Below are 13,311 nucleotides of genomic sequence, written 5' to 3' on the forward strand. Positions count from 1 at the left end.
GGATGAGTAGTGTATGTATGGCTACCTCAATGACATGCTTCTTGCTGGACTTGTCCTTGGACGCCCATTCCACGGAACCTCCACGCAAGTCAACAGTAAACTCTGGCTTGGACTGGTTGCCGCCAAACTTCTGAAATGCAGACGCAGTGTAAGCGATAAATGTCCCGGAGACGGGAACCGTGAGAGTAAAATTGTGCTACAGAGAAATGAAAATCATGACAAGTAGTTGAATAGGCAAATAGGGATTTAAATAAAGAAAAGAAAAAGGTTAAGATACTGTATTTAAGAAGATGTTACTTGTATTGTTTTGTTAGGCAGGTAAATCAATGTTAGTAATGTTATGATGTCATCAAGTTAATCAGATACAAATAAATAGCCGCCATGATGATTTTTTTTTTTTTTGGGCACACATACTGCTTGAGTGTCACTTTTGGCTTAAATTATATAAATAATTATGAGATGAATGACATTGAATTTACAAGGCAAAATGCCCTAATGTCATTGTCACTATATATGTCAGCACTATAACCATTATTGTTTTGTTTTTTTTGCAATAATTTGAGTGAAGTTGTGAACGCTTAAATGACAACAACTCAAAAGTGTTGACTAAGTTAACAACTCTAATTTCTTTCATAGTAATTCATGGCTTGCTTGCCATTATTTTTGCGCAAGCCTAACCGATACGACTAACATTCATGTACCGGTATAATAGTTTTGGTTGGTAATGCAGATGACTTTATTGCTTAGATTTGTTGAAAAATAAATATTACGAGGACTGTGGGAAAAAAATCATTGCATATTAAATCCCAATATTAAGATAAGGGGGGGTTTGCAATTAGATTCTTTTTCAAAACCTTTCCAACTCAAGTTGGTACAGACAAAGTCAACAAAAGTGGCACACACATTGAAAGTGCTCCATTCACACCACAAGCTCTGCCCTAGTTAAAAGTGGCAGATTTTTCGAAAGATGCAGTTAATAATAAAACGGAACCATTAACAAACACACAGTGAGTGTCGGGGTTAGCCAAAGTAGCGGTGATTGAAAAAAAATAAATAAATAAAAAAGACGGGTAGCATTTGCACCGCTATAGTTTACATAGGAGACAGCAGGACGGGACTTGACTGATTGCTTCCAGTTGCTAAGAAGAGTGAGGAGCAGCTCGGGGATGGAGCCATTGCGGTAATAAGACTTCAGGGAAGGAGGAGAGGAAAAAGCAATGAACGCAGGATGACAATATTCTTTGTACGGGTGGCAATGGGGTCGAAGAGAGCTCGGCCACAATCGGGCCCCTGAATACGCACCCAACTTATGCTCCCTCCTTGACCCTTCGCAAAGAGGAGCGAGGAACCCTGCAACACTGTCCACGAGGACGCCCAGTTCTTCCTGTATGTCAAAATCATGGAAACATATTTAGATCACAGCAAAGTCATTCAGGCCTGCGCTTAACAAGCCTCCTTACCTGACTTTCTTCCCGTTCTCTGTGATTTTGGTGACGTTTAGGACCCCGCACTTCTCCGAAGGCTGAGGGGGGAAAATTTAGCAAATCAGGACCTCGACACGTGAACACGAGGCTGACACTTTGAAATGAACATGGCACGGTTGTGGTACCTGATGCTTTGTCAAAGTATCAAAATACGTTATACATTTTTCTTCAAAGCAATTCAAAATTGGAGGTTCCACTTTAGATACTGTAAATCGAGTGCAGTTAGCAAAGTAGAAGATAGCAAAGTGAATGCAATAAAGAATGATTCAAAGTGAGAGAACGTGAAAAGAAAGACGTTTATGTTTGGATGCAAGTGAGATGATGATGATGATGATGATGGTGGTGAGTGCGATGCAAAGGCAAGCTGGGATACTAACAGTTAAAGGTTGCTTAGGAGATGACGGGCAGGAGTCAGAGTCAGGAGAGCTCTGCTTGGGCGCCGGAGCACACTCCTAACAACAAGAGGCACGACATGAAGATTTTCTAGACTGTCAGGCAACTACAGAAGTTGATGAAGTCGCTAGAGGTTAGTGCGGAGAAGGAAATGGATCAGAAAACCTGCAGTAGAATCAGAACATTGGGTTGCATGTTACATAAAGAGGGACAGACAGTTTGGATTTTGATCCGCACAAGTTAGTGTTAGTTCAGCTACTTCTTCGGCTTGAATAATTGTCATGGAATTAACCGCCATTGTTTCAGTGTATCAATCAATGCGTGTGTTAATTGTGAAGCAACGCCTGAAAAAATATAATTTTAGTCAAGAACATAAAACAGCCATAATCCTTTCCCTGCAACCTAATATTAAACCATCTAGACTTTACACATACTGCAATACACGAGCCTTAGGGAACTGTAAAAAATAAAATACAAATAAAACATTGCCACCTTAAAAGGGGTCTTATTAAACTGAGTAGAACAGAACTTGACCATCAGCCTTCTTTTTATGGACTCGACATTCTTTTTTACTGACATTTACAAGAGCCCTACCTTGTCGTTGAGATCGAGTACGTAAGTGCTGTGTCTCCACTTGGTGAGGATGATGGGGTCCGGCTGCTTCCTCTCCAAGCTCCGACTCTTGGGGACCTCGCCGGACTGCGGGGAGATGGTGTACTGTGCGGAGAGAGTGTGAGACCACAGAGAGTTTGTAACTCCAACCGAGCGGCCCGTCAGCACCTTGCACCCTCGACCCTACCTCTCCTTTAGCTGTCCACAGCAGCATTGGGGAGATGGGGTCCCTCTCTCGCATTCTTCTACAATTCACCTGTGACGACCTCTAAACATGCCCCGTGTCTGAGTAACAGAGCGGGCACTAAAAGAATGCGAGAATTTGAACGGCCCGTTCTGATTTACTCTTAAGCCTCCTGATTAGTCGTGGCCTGATCCATTAATAGTCCCGCGGGAGGAGTTCAATGACAAAAGCGGGCCCTGTGAGCTTGCCAGACGGCTCATCCACTTACATAAACGGGACTCGGCGGGCACGCCAAGGGGACGGGCTTTTGTTAAAGGTGATGTGATTTCAGAAGACTTTTGTGTGTGTGTGTTGTGACGTTAACACGAGTGCAGTAAAAGACCGTTTGGAAAGGTAACACAGGGATGTGATTTGACCAAAGTGAAATTATCTGAAAATTTAGCCGGGGGTCTGGGGGCCGTTGGCACCCAGCTAGGTCCAGGGCAGTGCCCTGGTGGGGGGGCAAGGGGGGCGAAGCCCCCCGGAGCTCATGGGTTTTCCGTGTTTTTAAGTACTTTCAATGCACTCACATGACAAAGAAATAGACAAAACAACAGCATAAATTTTCAATGTATATTGAACTATCCCATATAAAATGGCAGTTTTAGTCAACTCAAAATCAGTCACATTCAAAAACATTGGACTGCCTTTGCTTTTAAAAACTATCACTGAGAATATCATCATATCTAACTAATGTGATTACTAAGTTAACACATAAATAATGTTGAAGAGTTCAAATTTCATGAACAAATAATTGTATCATGATCAAATGAAAAGTAACTCATATTAGAGCATACCACAAATGTCTTTGTTATAGCACAAGATGTTATCTGTCGGAGTCATGTGCATACACAATGAACTACTAAAAAAATAAAAAAAAAATAAAAATAAAAAAATCGGAATTTTTTTTTGGGGGGGGGGAGATAAAAAAAGTGGAATTCCGCGAATTAGCGGAAAAATCACATCCCTGGGTAACAATGAAGTAATACTACCTTGGGTAATTCCCACTCGGACCTGGATCCGTCAGCATTGTAGTAGTAGGGTCGACCTTGCTCATCAACGTGTTTTATCCACTACAAAGAGAGTACGCATTTAGTATATCCACTATGGTGAACAAGGCAGCAAAGCTCAGCTAAGTGTATAAAATCCTTAGTTGTACTTAATATAAATGTATATGAAACATTTTTCTGCTTTTGAGAAGGACTTGCTGGAAGTGACCGGCGGCCACCACTGTTACAATGACTCTGTACCTTCTCTTGTGTGTATTCAGAGACGTAAAGGGTGTGTCCGTGCTCGTCGAGCTCCTCAGACCAGCCTCTAGGGGGCGACCCGTACTGGCTGTCAGACTGGCTGGAATGGGTGCTGTAACAGTTTTCCTCAGGCGTAAGCGGCTATAAAAAAAAAAAAAGTATATTTAAAGGCAAATAGGGTCTTGCGGCATATAATAAGACCAGTGCACACCTACTTAGCAGAAAAACTAGAAAATTATATGAGTATACAATGCACTGTACATTTGTGTGGCTTGAGCGTCACAATGTGAAACGACAGTCCGGTTTTGTTCCAAAACAATTTAGTCTGCATTATCCAGACGCCAGAAGCATGAAGAATAGAGACAATAAGCAATAGGGGAGCAAACCATCATAATTTTGAGGCTGGAATGTTGTCATCAAATAATTAAAACATCATAATTTGGGTTTGAGGCACAGACAGTCTGACTGATCTCAGTCAATCTATTAAATGCTTGCTGGTAGTATTATTATGCTAATAAGTGTTGCTCACTATTACATAATAATGCAATGTGGCAAAGTACCACATGGAGGTGCTGTCGGACTGTCAAGAATACGTGAAACGTGACCCCTATTGGATAGAGTTCTTTCTGCTTCTCATATCCAAAAAGTACATTTTAACTCATTTTGTCTTAACAACTAGCTACAAGCTAACGTGTATAATTACTTTCAGGATACAGTTTTCTGGATCTGAATGTGCCATAAAACTATTATGCATACAACATCACGCCTTCAAAAGAAATCTTAATTGGTGTTTTTTTTTTTTGTCTTTTACCTCCTTTACCTCGCTCTCGGCCGTGCCTTGGCTTTCTCCTCGGAAGCTGCTGGTGCTGCTGCTGGTGTCCCGGGTGCGTGGCGGCTTCCACGTGCGCTCCCCTGTGGCCCGGTTATAGTAGAAATGCCTGCCGCTCAGGTCTTTGTAGGTCTCCCAGTCGCCGTGGATGTGGAGAGGGGAGCACGAGGGGACGGGCGGCAGGCTGGACTGCGAGAGCTTAAGCTCCTGGAGGTTGGTGTAGACGGGCGAGTCGGACCCGCCCTGGGCTGTAGGCGATGTCGTCTGGAGAAAGAAACAAAAACAAGACAAGGAGGTCAGATTTGAGTCTTTTGTGCTCGTGGATAACATCGAAAATAGAGGCACGTTGGGAGATTTTCCTGTTAGAAGGGGATCGTGATTCAGACTTATTTCATTAGTATGCATGTAAATAAGAGCTATCGAAAACATTAAAATGTTTTAATGAATTGTTAATTTGTTTACTATTACAGAAGGCATGCACAATGCACATTACAGGCGAAATATAGAACTTAAACCCGTCAAGCCTCTTTCTCCCAAGATCAAAACCCTGGCAACGTCGGAAGGTCACTGCGCTGAAGCTAGAAAACCGTCTCCAAGGCTACAAGCTCATCTCATCATGATCAAGGGTCTTCTGAATGCTTGTGAAAATTATCTTGGGCGGTCGGAGAGTGATGCCAACACCAGGCTGTAAACCGTGAGCAGGTAAAAAGCAAATAGTCTAAAGAGTTCACTATAAGGGAACACATCTCAATACGCGTTACCAAAATCTCAGTGGTCTTGGAATTGTGGTTCTGTATTGAATTGGACAAAAGGCCTTAACATGATGCATCAAAAGGTGAGACAAGGCCCGATATAAATGTTTATTATTTGAAGTCGACGTCAAATACTTTGCTGGCAGTCTAACGCTATATACTCATTCATGTCTGTTAGAGCATTTTAAGGCTCCCTGGAATTCAATTGAACAATTTACAACAACAAAAAACGCTGGCAAAGGCAGGCCATGTCTGATTAAAACTTATTAAAATGGAAAGTAAAATTAGGTACAAAAAAAAAAAAGACACTGGGGAAACTGTCATGGATGCTGAAAACTGCATTTTTAAACCCCACTAATATACACATAACCACAATTACAAAAAATAAGCACGTTCATCAAATGCTGATATTTCTCCTCCCTTCTGCAGATCACCTTGTATCCAGAGATCCCCACAAATACGTCATCATCATCATCCTCACCGCCCCTCCTGTAACCTTTGACTGCACGCTGCATAGTGATGCGAGGTGGCCGCCCAGTGGGACAGGAAGCACATTGACCCTTTGCCTTCGCCTCTCCGACGCACACGAGTGGCCGGTGCTGTGCAGGGTGGAAAGCGAAGGGAGCGACAAGCGCGAAGAGCAATAAGCTTTATCTCTCGAGTGCACACTCCAGTGGCACAACAGGAAATACTGTAGTGCTGAAATATTAAGATCCTTTTTTTTGCAAGATTAGGAACCATATTTGGTAACTCGGGTGGGTGGTTCAACATTAACCCCGCATGACTTTATGTGGTAGCACAACGGGAGGATTTCAGGCTAATCTGCTAATTCGCCATCTTCTCTGATTAGCGGTTTAAAAAGAAAGACATTTCTAACACAGTGAAGTGTTATTTGTTTTTAGTGGTGATTTTGGTGGGTCAGCTGGCTCTATGGCTACATGCTATTCAATCAAAAATATTACAAGTGTTTGTCTCAGTTAATGAGTTGTAGTAGTGCCAACAGTGATGTAGTGGTAGTATAAGATGACACAATATTACAATAACCAACATGTTGGTGTTGTAACACACTCCGTAGTAGTTGAAAGGGCCAAATGTAGATAGGTCGGAGTTCTGACTTCAAGTGTATATTTTCTACTGGCCGGGGAATTGAACCCACAACCTCCCAGTCTCAGGGCAGACACTCTACTACTAGGCCACTGAGCTGGTATCCAGTTTATCTAGTGTGCAAAGGCCGCTTTGCTTTATTAAAAAAAAAAAAAAGTGTGCAATATTTAGACCTCAAAATTTTACTACTACAAGAGAGAAGAGTTTTATCATGAGTATTGTTGAGTTTTAAAGGTTTGTTTACTTAAAATAAGTGCATAATAGTTTGCAATGTTTACCTGTTTAAATGTTTACACTAGTTACTTGAAGATTGTTTTCAGTTATTTATGGTTCACTTTGTCGTGTTTGATTTTAATGATGCTGCCAAATAAATAAGTAATTGGGATGTTATTTTCCATCCTGAGTTATTATTCTGGATATGTAGCTATTAGTATACTGTATTATAATCTCACCATAGCCTGAACCTCAATGTATTGTTTTTATTGGCATGTTATTTGGTTCAGAAGCACAATGTAGGCCAAAGCTCACCCTTTGCACACCCACCAGAAGTACTGTACTTGTACTTGTAATCAAATAATGACATTATAGTATTGTAGCATTGTTATAATGTTGATGACATTGCTTGTCTGAAATTATAGTGACTTACAATTGTAGCATTTTAATGTGTAAAATACAAAATTCGTAAATCAAAAAAAAGGTTTTTTTTCTCCCCAAAATCGTGCAGTTCTGAATTTGCATATAGATGCCAAAAGATGGCAGAAAAGCATTAACGAAGCTCCTAAACTCACATTGACAGTTCTTGGCCACAAACTCTCACAAGATGGCCTTAGAACTAAGAAATAGTGAAACGGTAAGTGTGGACAAGAGGTGAACGCCAAATCGCTGCACTGTTTCTTTATACGCAGATTTCCATGTTTGCTCGAGGCGAATTAGATGCTGCTAATGAGCTGCAAGCAGCTGATTGACACCCGGGGGTCTATGACAAATTACTGAATCTGGAAAGGACACATGGGAGGAGGGAAAAGTACATGAGGCGTGGAGGGAGTCAGATTCAAGGCAACAGTGGGGAGAGAGCAAGGTATGAATACATAAGTCTTCATAGCAGCGGTAGGATGTCTGGAAGGCGTCTGGCTGACAAATGGCCAGCAAATGGGAGCCCTTGTGTGTACGTGATTATTGCTCAGAATATGCTTTCTGTAGTTATTGTCATTTTGGGACAAAGTCATAATGTTTTCCTTTTGCTTTCCCTATCAGCGCCTCCAGCCTCACGTCCCACCGTGATCGTATAGTCAATGAAAAAGACTTGTGCCTTGCACTGCGTTGTAAATCAAACCATAAATAACGGTTATAAGAGGAGCAGGTCAGGGTGAGGGCAGTGGGGATGGTGCTTGTAGTACTAGCCCGTGGCCACTTGGTGACTCGCACGAGCTGGGGTGAGAAGGTCTGCTGGGGAAGCAGGAGGGTGCGGAGTCTCCATCCAAAAGATTGTTGCCATGCTGAAGCAGTGTGAGGGGGGGGGGGGAGGGGCTTCTATATATGCACACATGGCAAACCACTCTGCTGCTGCATCACCGTGCACTCTTTTGAGACACGTGGTGCTTGTGCAGCATTTTTGCACGAGAGCCCAAAACTCCATTCAAGTCACCTCGCCGCAGCGTTTTTCGGAGCTCTGCGATTGACAGTTTTAAAGCAGCAGTGGCACTTCACTACAGTATTGGATGGATTGCCACAGATTTAAAACATCTTGCTGCTTGCGGTGACTATAAACCAGTAAAACCTTAAATGTTGCTACATGCGACACTTTATATAACCTGCCAGGTATCTTATGTCTTCAGTCGAGCACAAGCTAATTGATTAGCAACTACAGTAAATGGTGTGGCATAAACCATCAAAGGTGGCGGTGGGGGGGGGGGATTGGCAGGTACTCCCCATGCATCATTTATGCATGACGAATTGAACAAATGGGGAGAGAGCTTGTGAAAATTTGAAGTGTGTCTCTTCAAATACTTGCGGGCGTTTGATGTCGTCGCACAACAGAGAGACACAAAATACAGTACGCATGAATGATAATGATTTAAAAACCTGCTCATTATGATTGCCAGTCAGTGTGTTGCATAGTCTGGCGAAACTACCGCATGCATCCCCTGCACACGCATCTCCCTGGAAACAATGCGAGACGAGCACCTTGTTCCAAGTATGCCGGTGCCAAATGAGAAAAAAATAGTCAATGCCTGTTAACGGTTTCAGAAGGAACTGCGCCAAAAAGCATTCACTAGATTATGTCTTTATTTCTATATCACATGCAGGACACCATCCATCCATCTATAAGTAAAGCTGTCGAAATGTCACAGTATAAAATTAAGTTGGTAACGGTTTTGATGTATTGAAGTGTTAATTGTGGTCACTTGTTATGACAAAGAACTCAGTTAAGTCTGCATTCACATCTTGCATGCATTTTAACAAAAATGCCCCCCCAAAAAAAAACCTAAATTGGAACTGATTTTTTTTCTCTCATCAAATCGGAAAAACGGTGATCTTTCTTTGGTCCTTCCTCGGGTCAGCAATGATGATGACATGTCAAATCGGTAAAATTATCGAATGAACAATACTGAGCTCTCCAGGAGAAAAAATAAATAATTATTCTGTGTTTAAGTAAATGCCCATCTCCTCTTTAGTTCCAGACGGTCACAGCCCAAAGCACGTGTTCATCTTCCCCGCTAACGGTGTTGCATAATGTGACTGTGTAATTGAATTAGATGAAAACTGGTTAAAGGAAGAGTGGCGGTCCTGGTTTGAGAGGCGCATTGCTCAGTGAGGGCTTCGTGGCTATGGAGACACCCAGTCAACAAAGCCATTTCCCTGGAAGTGTTTGAAGATGGGCTGTAGGTTTAGAGGGGAGGACAGGGGGGGCACGCCCCCACTAAGGCGGGACATCAATCCACTTGGGTCCCTTTGTTCTTTTTGTCCAAAGTTGTCCCTGCCCTTTTTGCCGCACAGCTCTTCTCCACTACCTTCTGTATATTCTCTCTACAAACAAAGTGCTCCTTTGTTGGCCAACTGCACCTTGAGGTCATTCAATACAATTATCTTGTTGATCATTTCTTTGCTTCCCTTTCTCTTAGACAACGCCCCCACTGCCCTCTGTCTTCCCTCGCTCCCGCTGCTCAAGGAAGTACGATTCTGTTGATGACGGTCGTGCCCATATGACCGGATTAACCTACATTTCCACTTCGATGAGCATCAGTCAGACCACATTCACCCACTCCCCCCCCCCATCACCACATTTGTGGCATATTGCAAGCCGAGCCCCCCTCCGAGCCAGAATAATGTTGAAATGTTGGCATGAGCACAACAAAGCATGCTTGGGAAACACACAGAATGTTTAACAGTAAACATTACCAGCCAATGAACTGCAGTTGCAAATCAGGCTGCTTGAAACAGGTCGGAGCAGGGAAAAAAAAAAATGCTAATAATATTCAAACATGGACTTCACTCCATCTGCAAGCATATGGCGGGCGGGAAGACGTGACTAGGGCGCACGAGTTCTAAAGACGCCGAAAGTGAAGTCAGCACCTTTGCAGGCAGACCCGGCAGGATGACGACAGCAAATTTCATTTCGCAGATCAGAGCGTTTGACAAGGCTCACAACTTGACTGCGATGTGCGCGGTTAACCTTTTGGTCTCGAGCTGATAGCATTAAAATGTCAGTCAACACACAGTTGAGTGAGAGAGAGTGAAAACGGATGCTGCTGTTGCTTGGATACTACGGACAAAACACCTTCAACACTGTAGAGAACACTACCAGAATGAAACAAACTATACTTATGTAAAACTCTACAAGCAGCTGATTGATTGTTTGTTTTGAGCAACAGTATTTTCATCCATATAGATTTTCCTCCGGAAATGCGAGCAGGGGACAGATTTCGAGGACAAGGGGGTGCCCGCGGCCGTGCGATACGTGCATATGGGCATGCGGTTGGTGGTCAGGGAGCACAAGAAAATTCTTGCGGCGAAGCTGTCAGTTCTGCAGTATGAGCAAGACACACTCAAGCAAACAAATTATATCTGGGACAAGATGTTCACGGTTATTTCAGAAGCACCCAATGGATCAAACATTCCGCCGTCTATTTGGGGCTAAGCTCGAGTTGGAGCGTAAAATCAAACGCCAGTGAGCCAGATTGTGACTGGCACCTCCTCTTCCGAGTCCCGTTCCTTTTCTTAAAGCATATGGCGACATTCCTTAAGCATTTAGGAAAATCTGTACGACGATTTCAAATATTAGTGAGCAGCAAATGACTACAATCATAACATATGCGCACGCTACGCTATTTCCTCTCTGGGGAGGTCTCAGGCTGCAGACAAGCACAGAAGGGAGTCACCGCTAGCACACTTTTCTCTCCATGGGTACACCCCCTCCTCGAACATACTCCATCTTTTAAGCCGTGTGGAAGCAAAACAGTCACAAAGTACCTTCTGTTCTCTAAATAGTGAGAGAAAAACAGCCAGACAGACATGGAGCTGCACTGCAATCTGTTCCTTACACAACTATAGAAAAAAAATGAATTAAAAAAAAATGACAAAGCAGGAAGTGATTCCAGGGTTTTTCCTGGCTCAAATTGAGGCAGAGGTCGCATCGTCCTGACTATGATGGGTGACTGTCGATACCAGGTATCAGTATCGGTGCCAATACCAGTCTTATTTTAAGGTATCGGTACTCACGGCTGTGACCGATACCATTATCGGCCACCCCCCTGCGCCATGTATTCTATAAATTCGACTGACTCACTTTCAGGCAACATATACCATGTTTCAATAAGAAGAAGAATAGTTCCAATAAGAATACGACTATTATCATGTTAAAGCATTCATTCGTTATCAGCCACTTAGGCTGGAGGTGGAGGCGGCCTCCTCTGAATTTTGTAAACAAGAAAAAAAAACTGGATTCTCTTTCTACAGTATACTGCAAGATGCTGAATTCTGCAGTCTAGGAACACCATTAACGTAATAATTAGGATTGTCATTTGATTAATTGTTCTTGTCTGACTATGGGGAGGGAGTCAGTCAATTGTCTTTTTTTTTTCTTCATTTATTGAACACCTGTGTAGTTGCCAGTGCCATGTTGAGCAAATGGGTAACACATTAGTGGACATCTGCATGGATGTGGCTCAACTTTCCACGGAATTATGTTTTTTTACTTACTAGTTAATGTTATTGACCACAGTGATCTCAAGTACAGACCTGCATCACAAGATTTGAAATAAACTAGATATTAAAAAAAAATCATCGGTAATGATTGCTTTGTCTTCTTCTTTGTGACAGGAATTGTGAAGCGGATGGAGACTTAGCAGCACTCCATAGCAGACAGCTGAGATTTTAAGCCCCCGAGTTAATGACTAATCCTGACCTAAAGCCTACAGCATGATTGGTTTGAGCCAATTATGCAAGGTCCCCTTCCCTATTTGCTGATTGGCTGGCTGGAGGCAGAGTGGGGTGGCGATGAAACAGGAGGTCTTTATGGTAAAGGCTCAGTCCCAATCAATCAATTAACATAGGAATGATTGGCAAAGACTTTTGTGACAGACCATTTTCCATTTACTTCACTATGAATAGTTATGATGGGAAACTCATTTTAATACTACATACTGTATATTTAGACACAGTAGAATGACTATGACTGCAATTACTTTTACAGCAGTACATGTTCATCACTTAAACACCTTAAATAATACTTTTGAAGTTATTATGGGTGGGGGGGGGATGGGGTGTGTACTGTGTAGCAGAGTTAGGCATATAAATACATTTGACAACTTGAATGAGTTGTATCGATATGAGTGTTCGGAACTTGGTCCTGACTACAGTATGAACCAAGAATTACACGAAAAGATGTTACTTTGATATCCTTGTTGATTTTTTTTTACTAGAGGTGGTATTAATGAGTTCCATCCCCACAATGTGCTCCTTCTACTGTGTATACGCCATGACCACCAGGTGGCAATATAATACAGACATATAATAACACACAAAGAACATCAGTACTCAGTAAGTTGCAGTGGTATTAGTCATTTCTTGTGGAGGTTAGAGAATATATACCCGTGCTCAGTGTGCTGTGAATATAGCCATGTGTGGCCACACCGTTCACGTTCAAATATCCACTGCTTAAAGCGTTACAATACCAAGACTATCAATGCTATTTGCTAGCTGGTCGTTAGCATTTTGCGTAGGATGTTAGCATTAAGCCAGAGCGCCATTTTTTTTTGTTGATAAACCTGACTTGAGAATTTAACTTTTTTTCTTACAGCTACTTACATTTGCTGTAGATTTGTTACTCTGGTTGCTATCTTGTTTATGTAAGGGTTTGAATGGTATAGTTGTGCACATCTGACAAATGACAGTGACGACATTAACAGGGATGTGATTTGACCAAAGTGAAATTATCTGAAAATTTAGCCGGAGCTCATGGGTTTTCCGTGTTTTTAAGTACTTTCAATGCACTCACATGACAAAGAAATAGACAAAACAACAGCATAAATTTTCAATGTATATTGAACTATCCCATATAAAATGGCAGTTTTAGTCAACTCAAAATCAGTCACATTCAAAAACATTGGACTGCCTTTGCTTTTAAAAACTATCACTGAGAATATCATCATATCTAACTAATGTG

The 13,311-nt window shown here is 42.2% G+C and overlaps 1 protein-coding gene across 8 annotated transcripts in view; it reads right to left on the reverse strand.

Moving 5' to 3' along the window:
* LOC144040594 (rho GTPase-activating protein 12-like) overlaps positions 1–13,311 on the reverse strand; it is a 42,933-nt gene that overhangs the window by 4,845 nt on the left and 24,777 nt on the right. For 2 of the 8 annotated variants that reach the window (XM_077554919.1, XM_077554920.1), the window contains 8 exons: positions 4,774–5,055; positions 3,963–4,103; positions 3,705–3,785; positions 2,472–2,594; positions 1,862–1,936; positions 1,461–1,522; positions 1,303–1,384; positions 26–130 (listed from right to left, as the gene is read on the reverse strand). In XM_077554919.1, the coding sequence (XP_077411045.1) occupies positions 26–130; positions 1,303–1,384; positions 1,461–1,522; positions 1,862–1,936; positions 2,472–2,594; positions 3,705–3,785; positions 3,963–4,103; positions 4,774–5,055 (951 nt within the window). The remainder of the gene's footprint in view (positions 1–25; positions 131–1,302; positions 1,385–1,460; positions 1,523–1,861; positions 1,937–2,471; positions 2,595–3,704; positions 3,786–3,962; positions 4,104–4,773; positions 5,056–13,311) is intronic. The other 6 variants (XM_077554922.1, XM_077554921.1, XM_077554925.1 and 3 more) reach the window with 6 other exon arrangements.

Source organism: Vanacampus margaritifer, chromosome 20 (genome assembly GCF_051991255.1).
Source record: "Vanacampus margaritifer isolate UIUO_Vmar chromosome 20, RoL_Vmar_1.0, whole genome shotgun sequence".
Taxonomy (NCBI): domain Eukaryota; kingdom Metazoa; phylum Chordata; class Actinopteri; order Syngnathiformes; family Syngnathidae; genus Vanacampus; species Vanacampus margaritifer.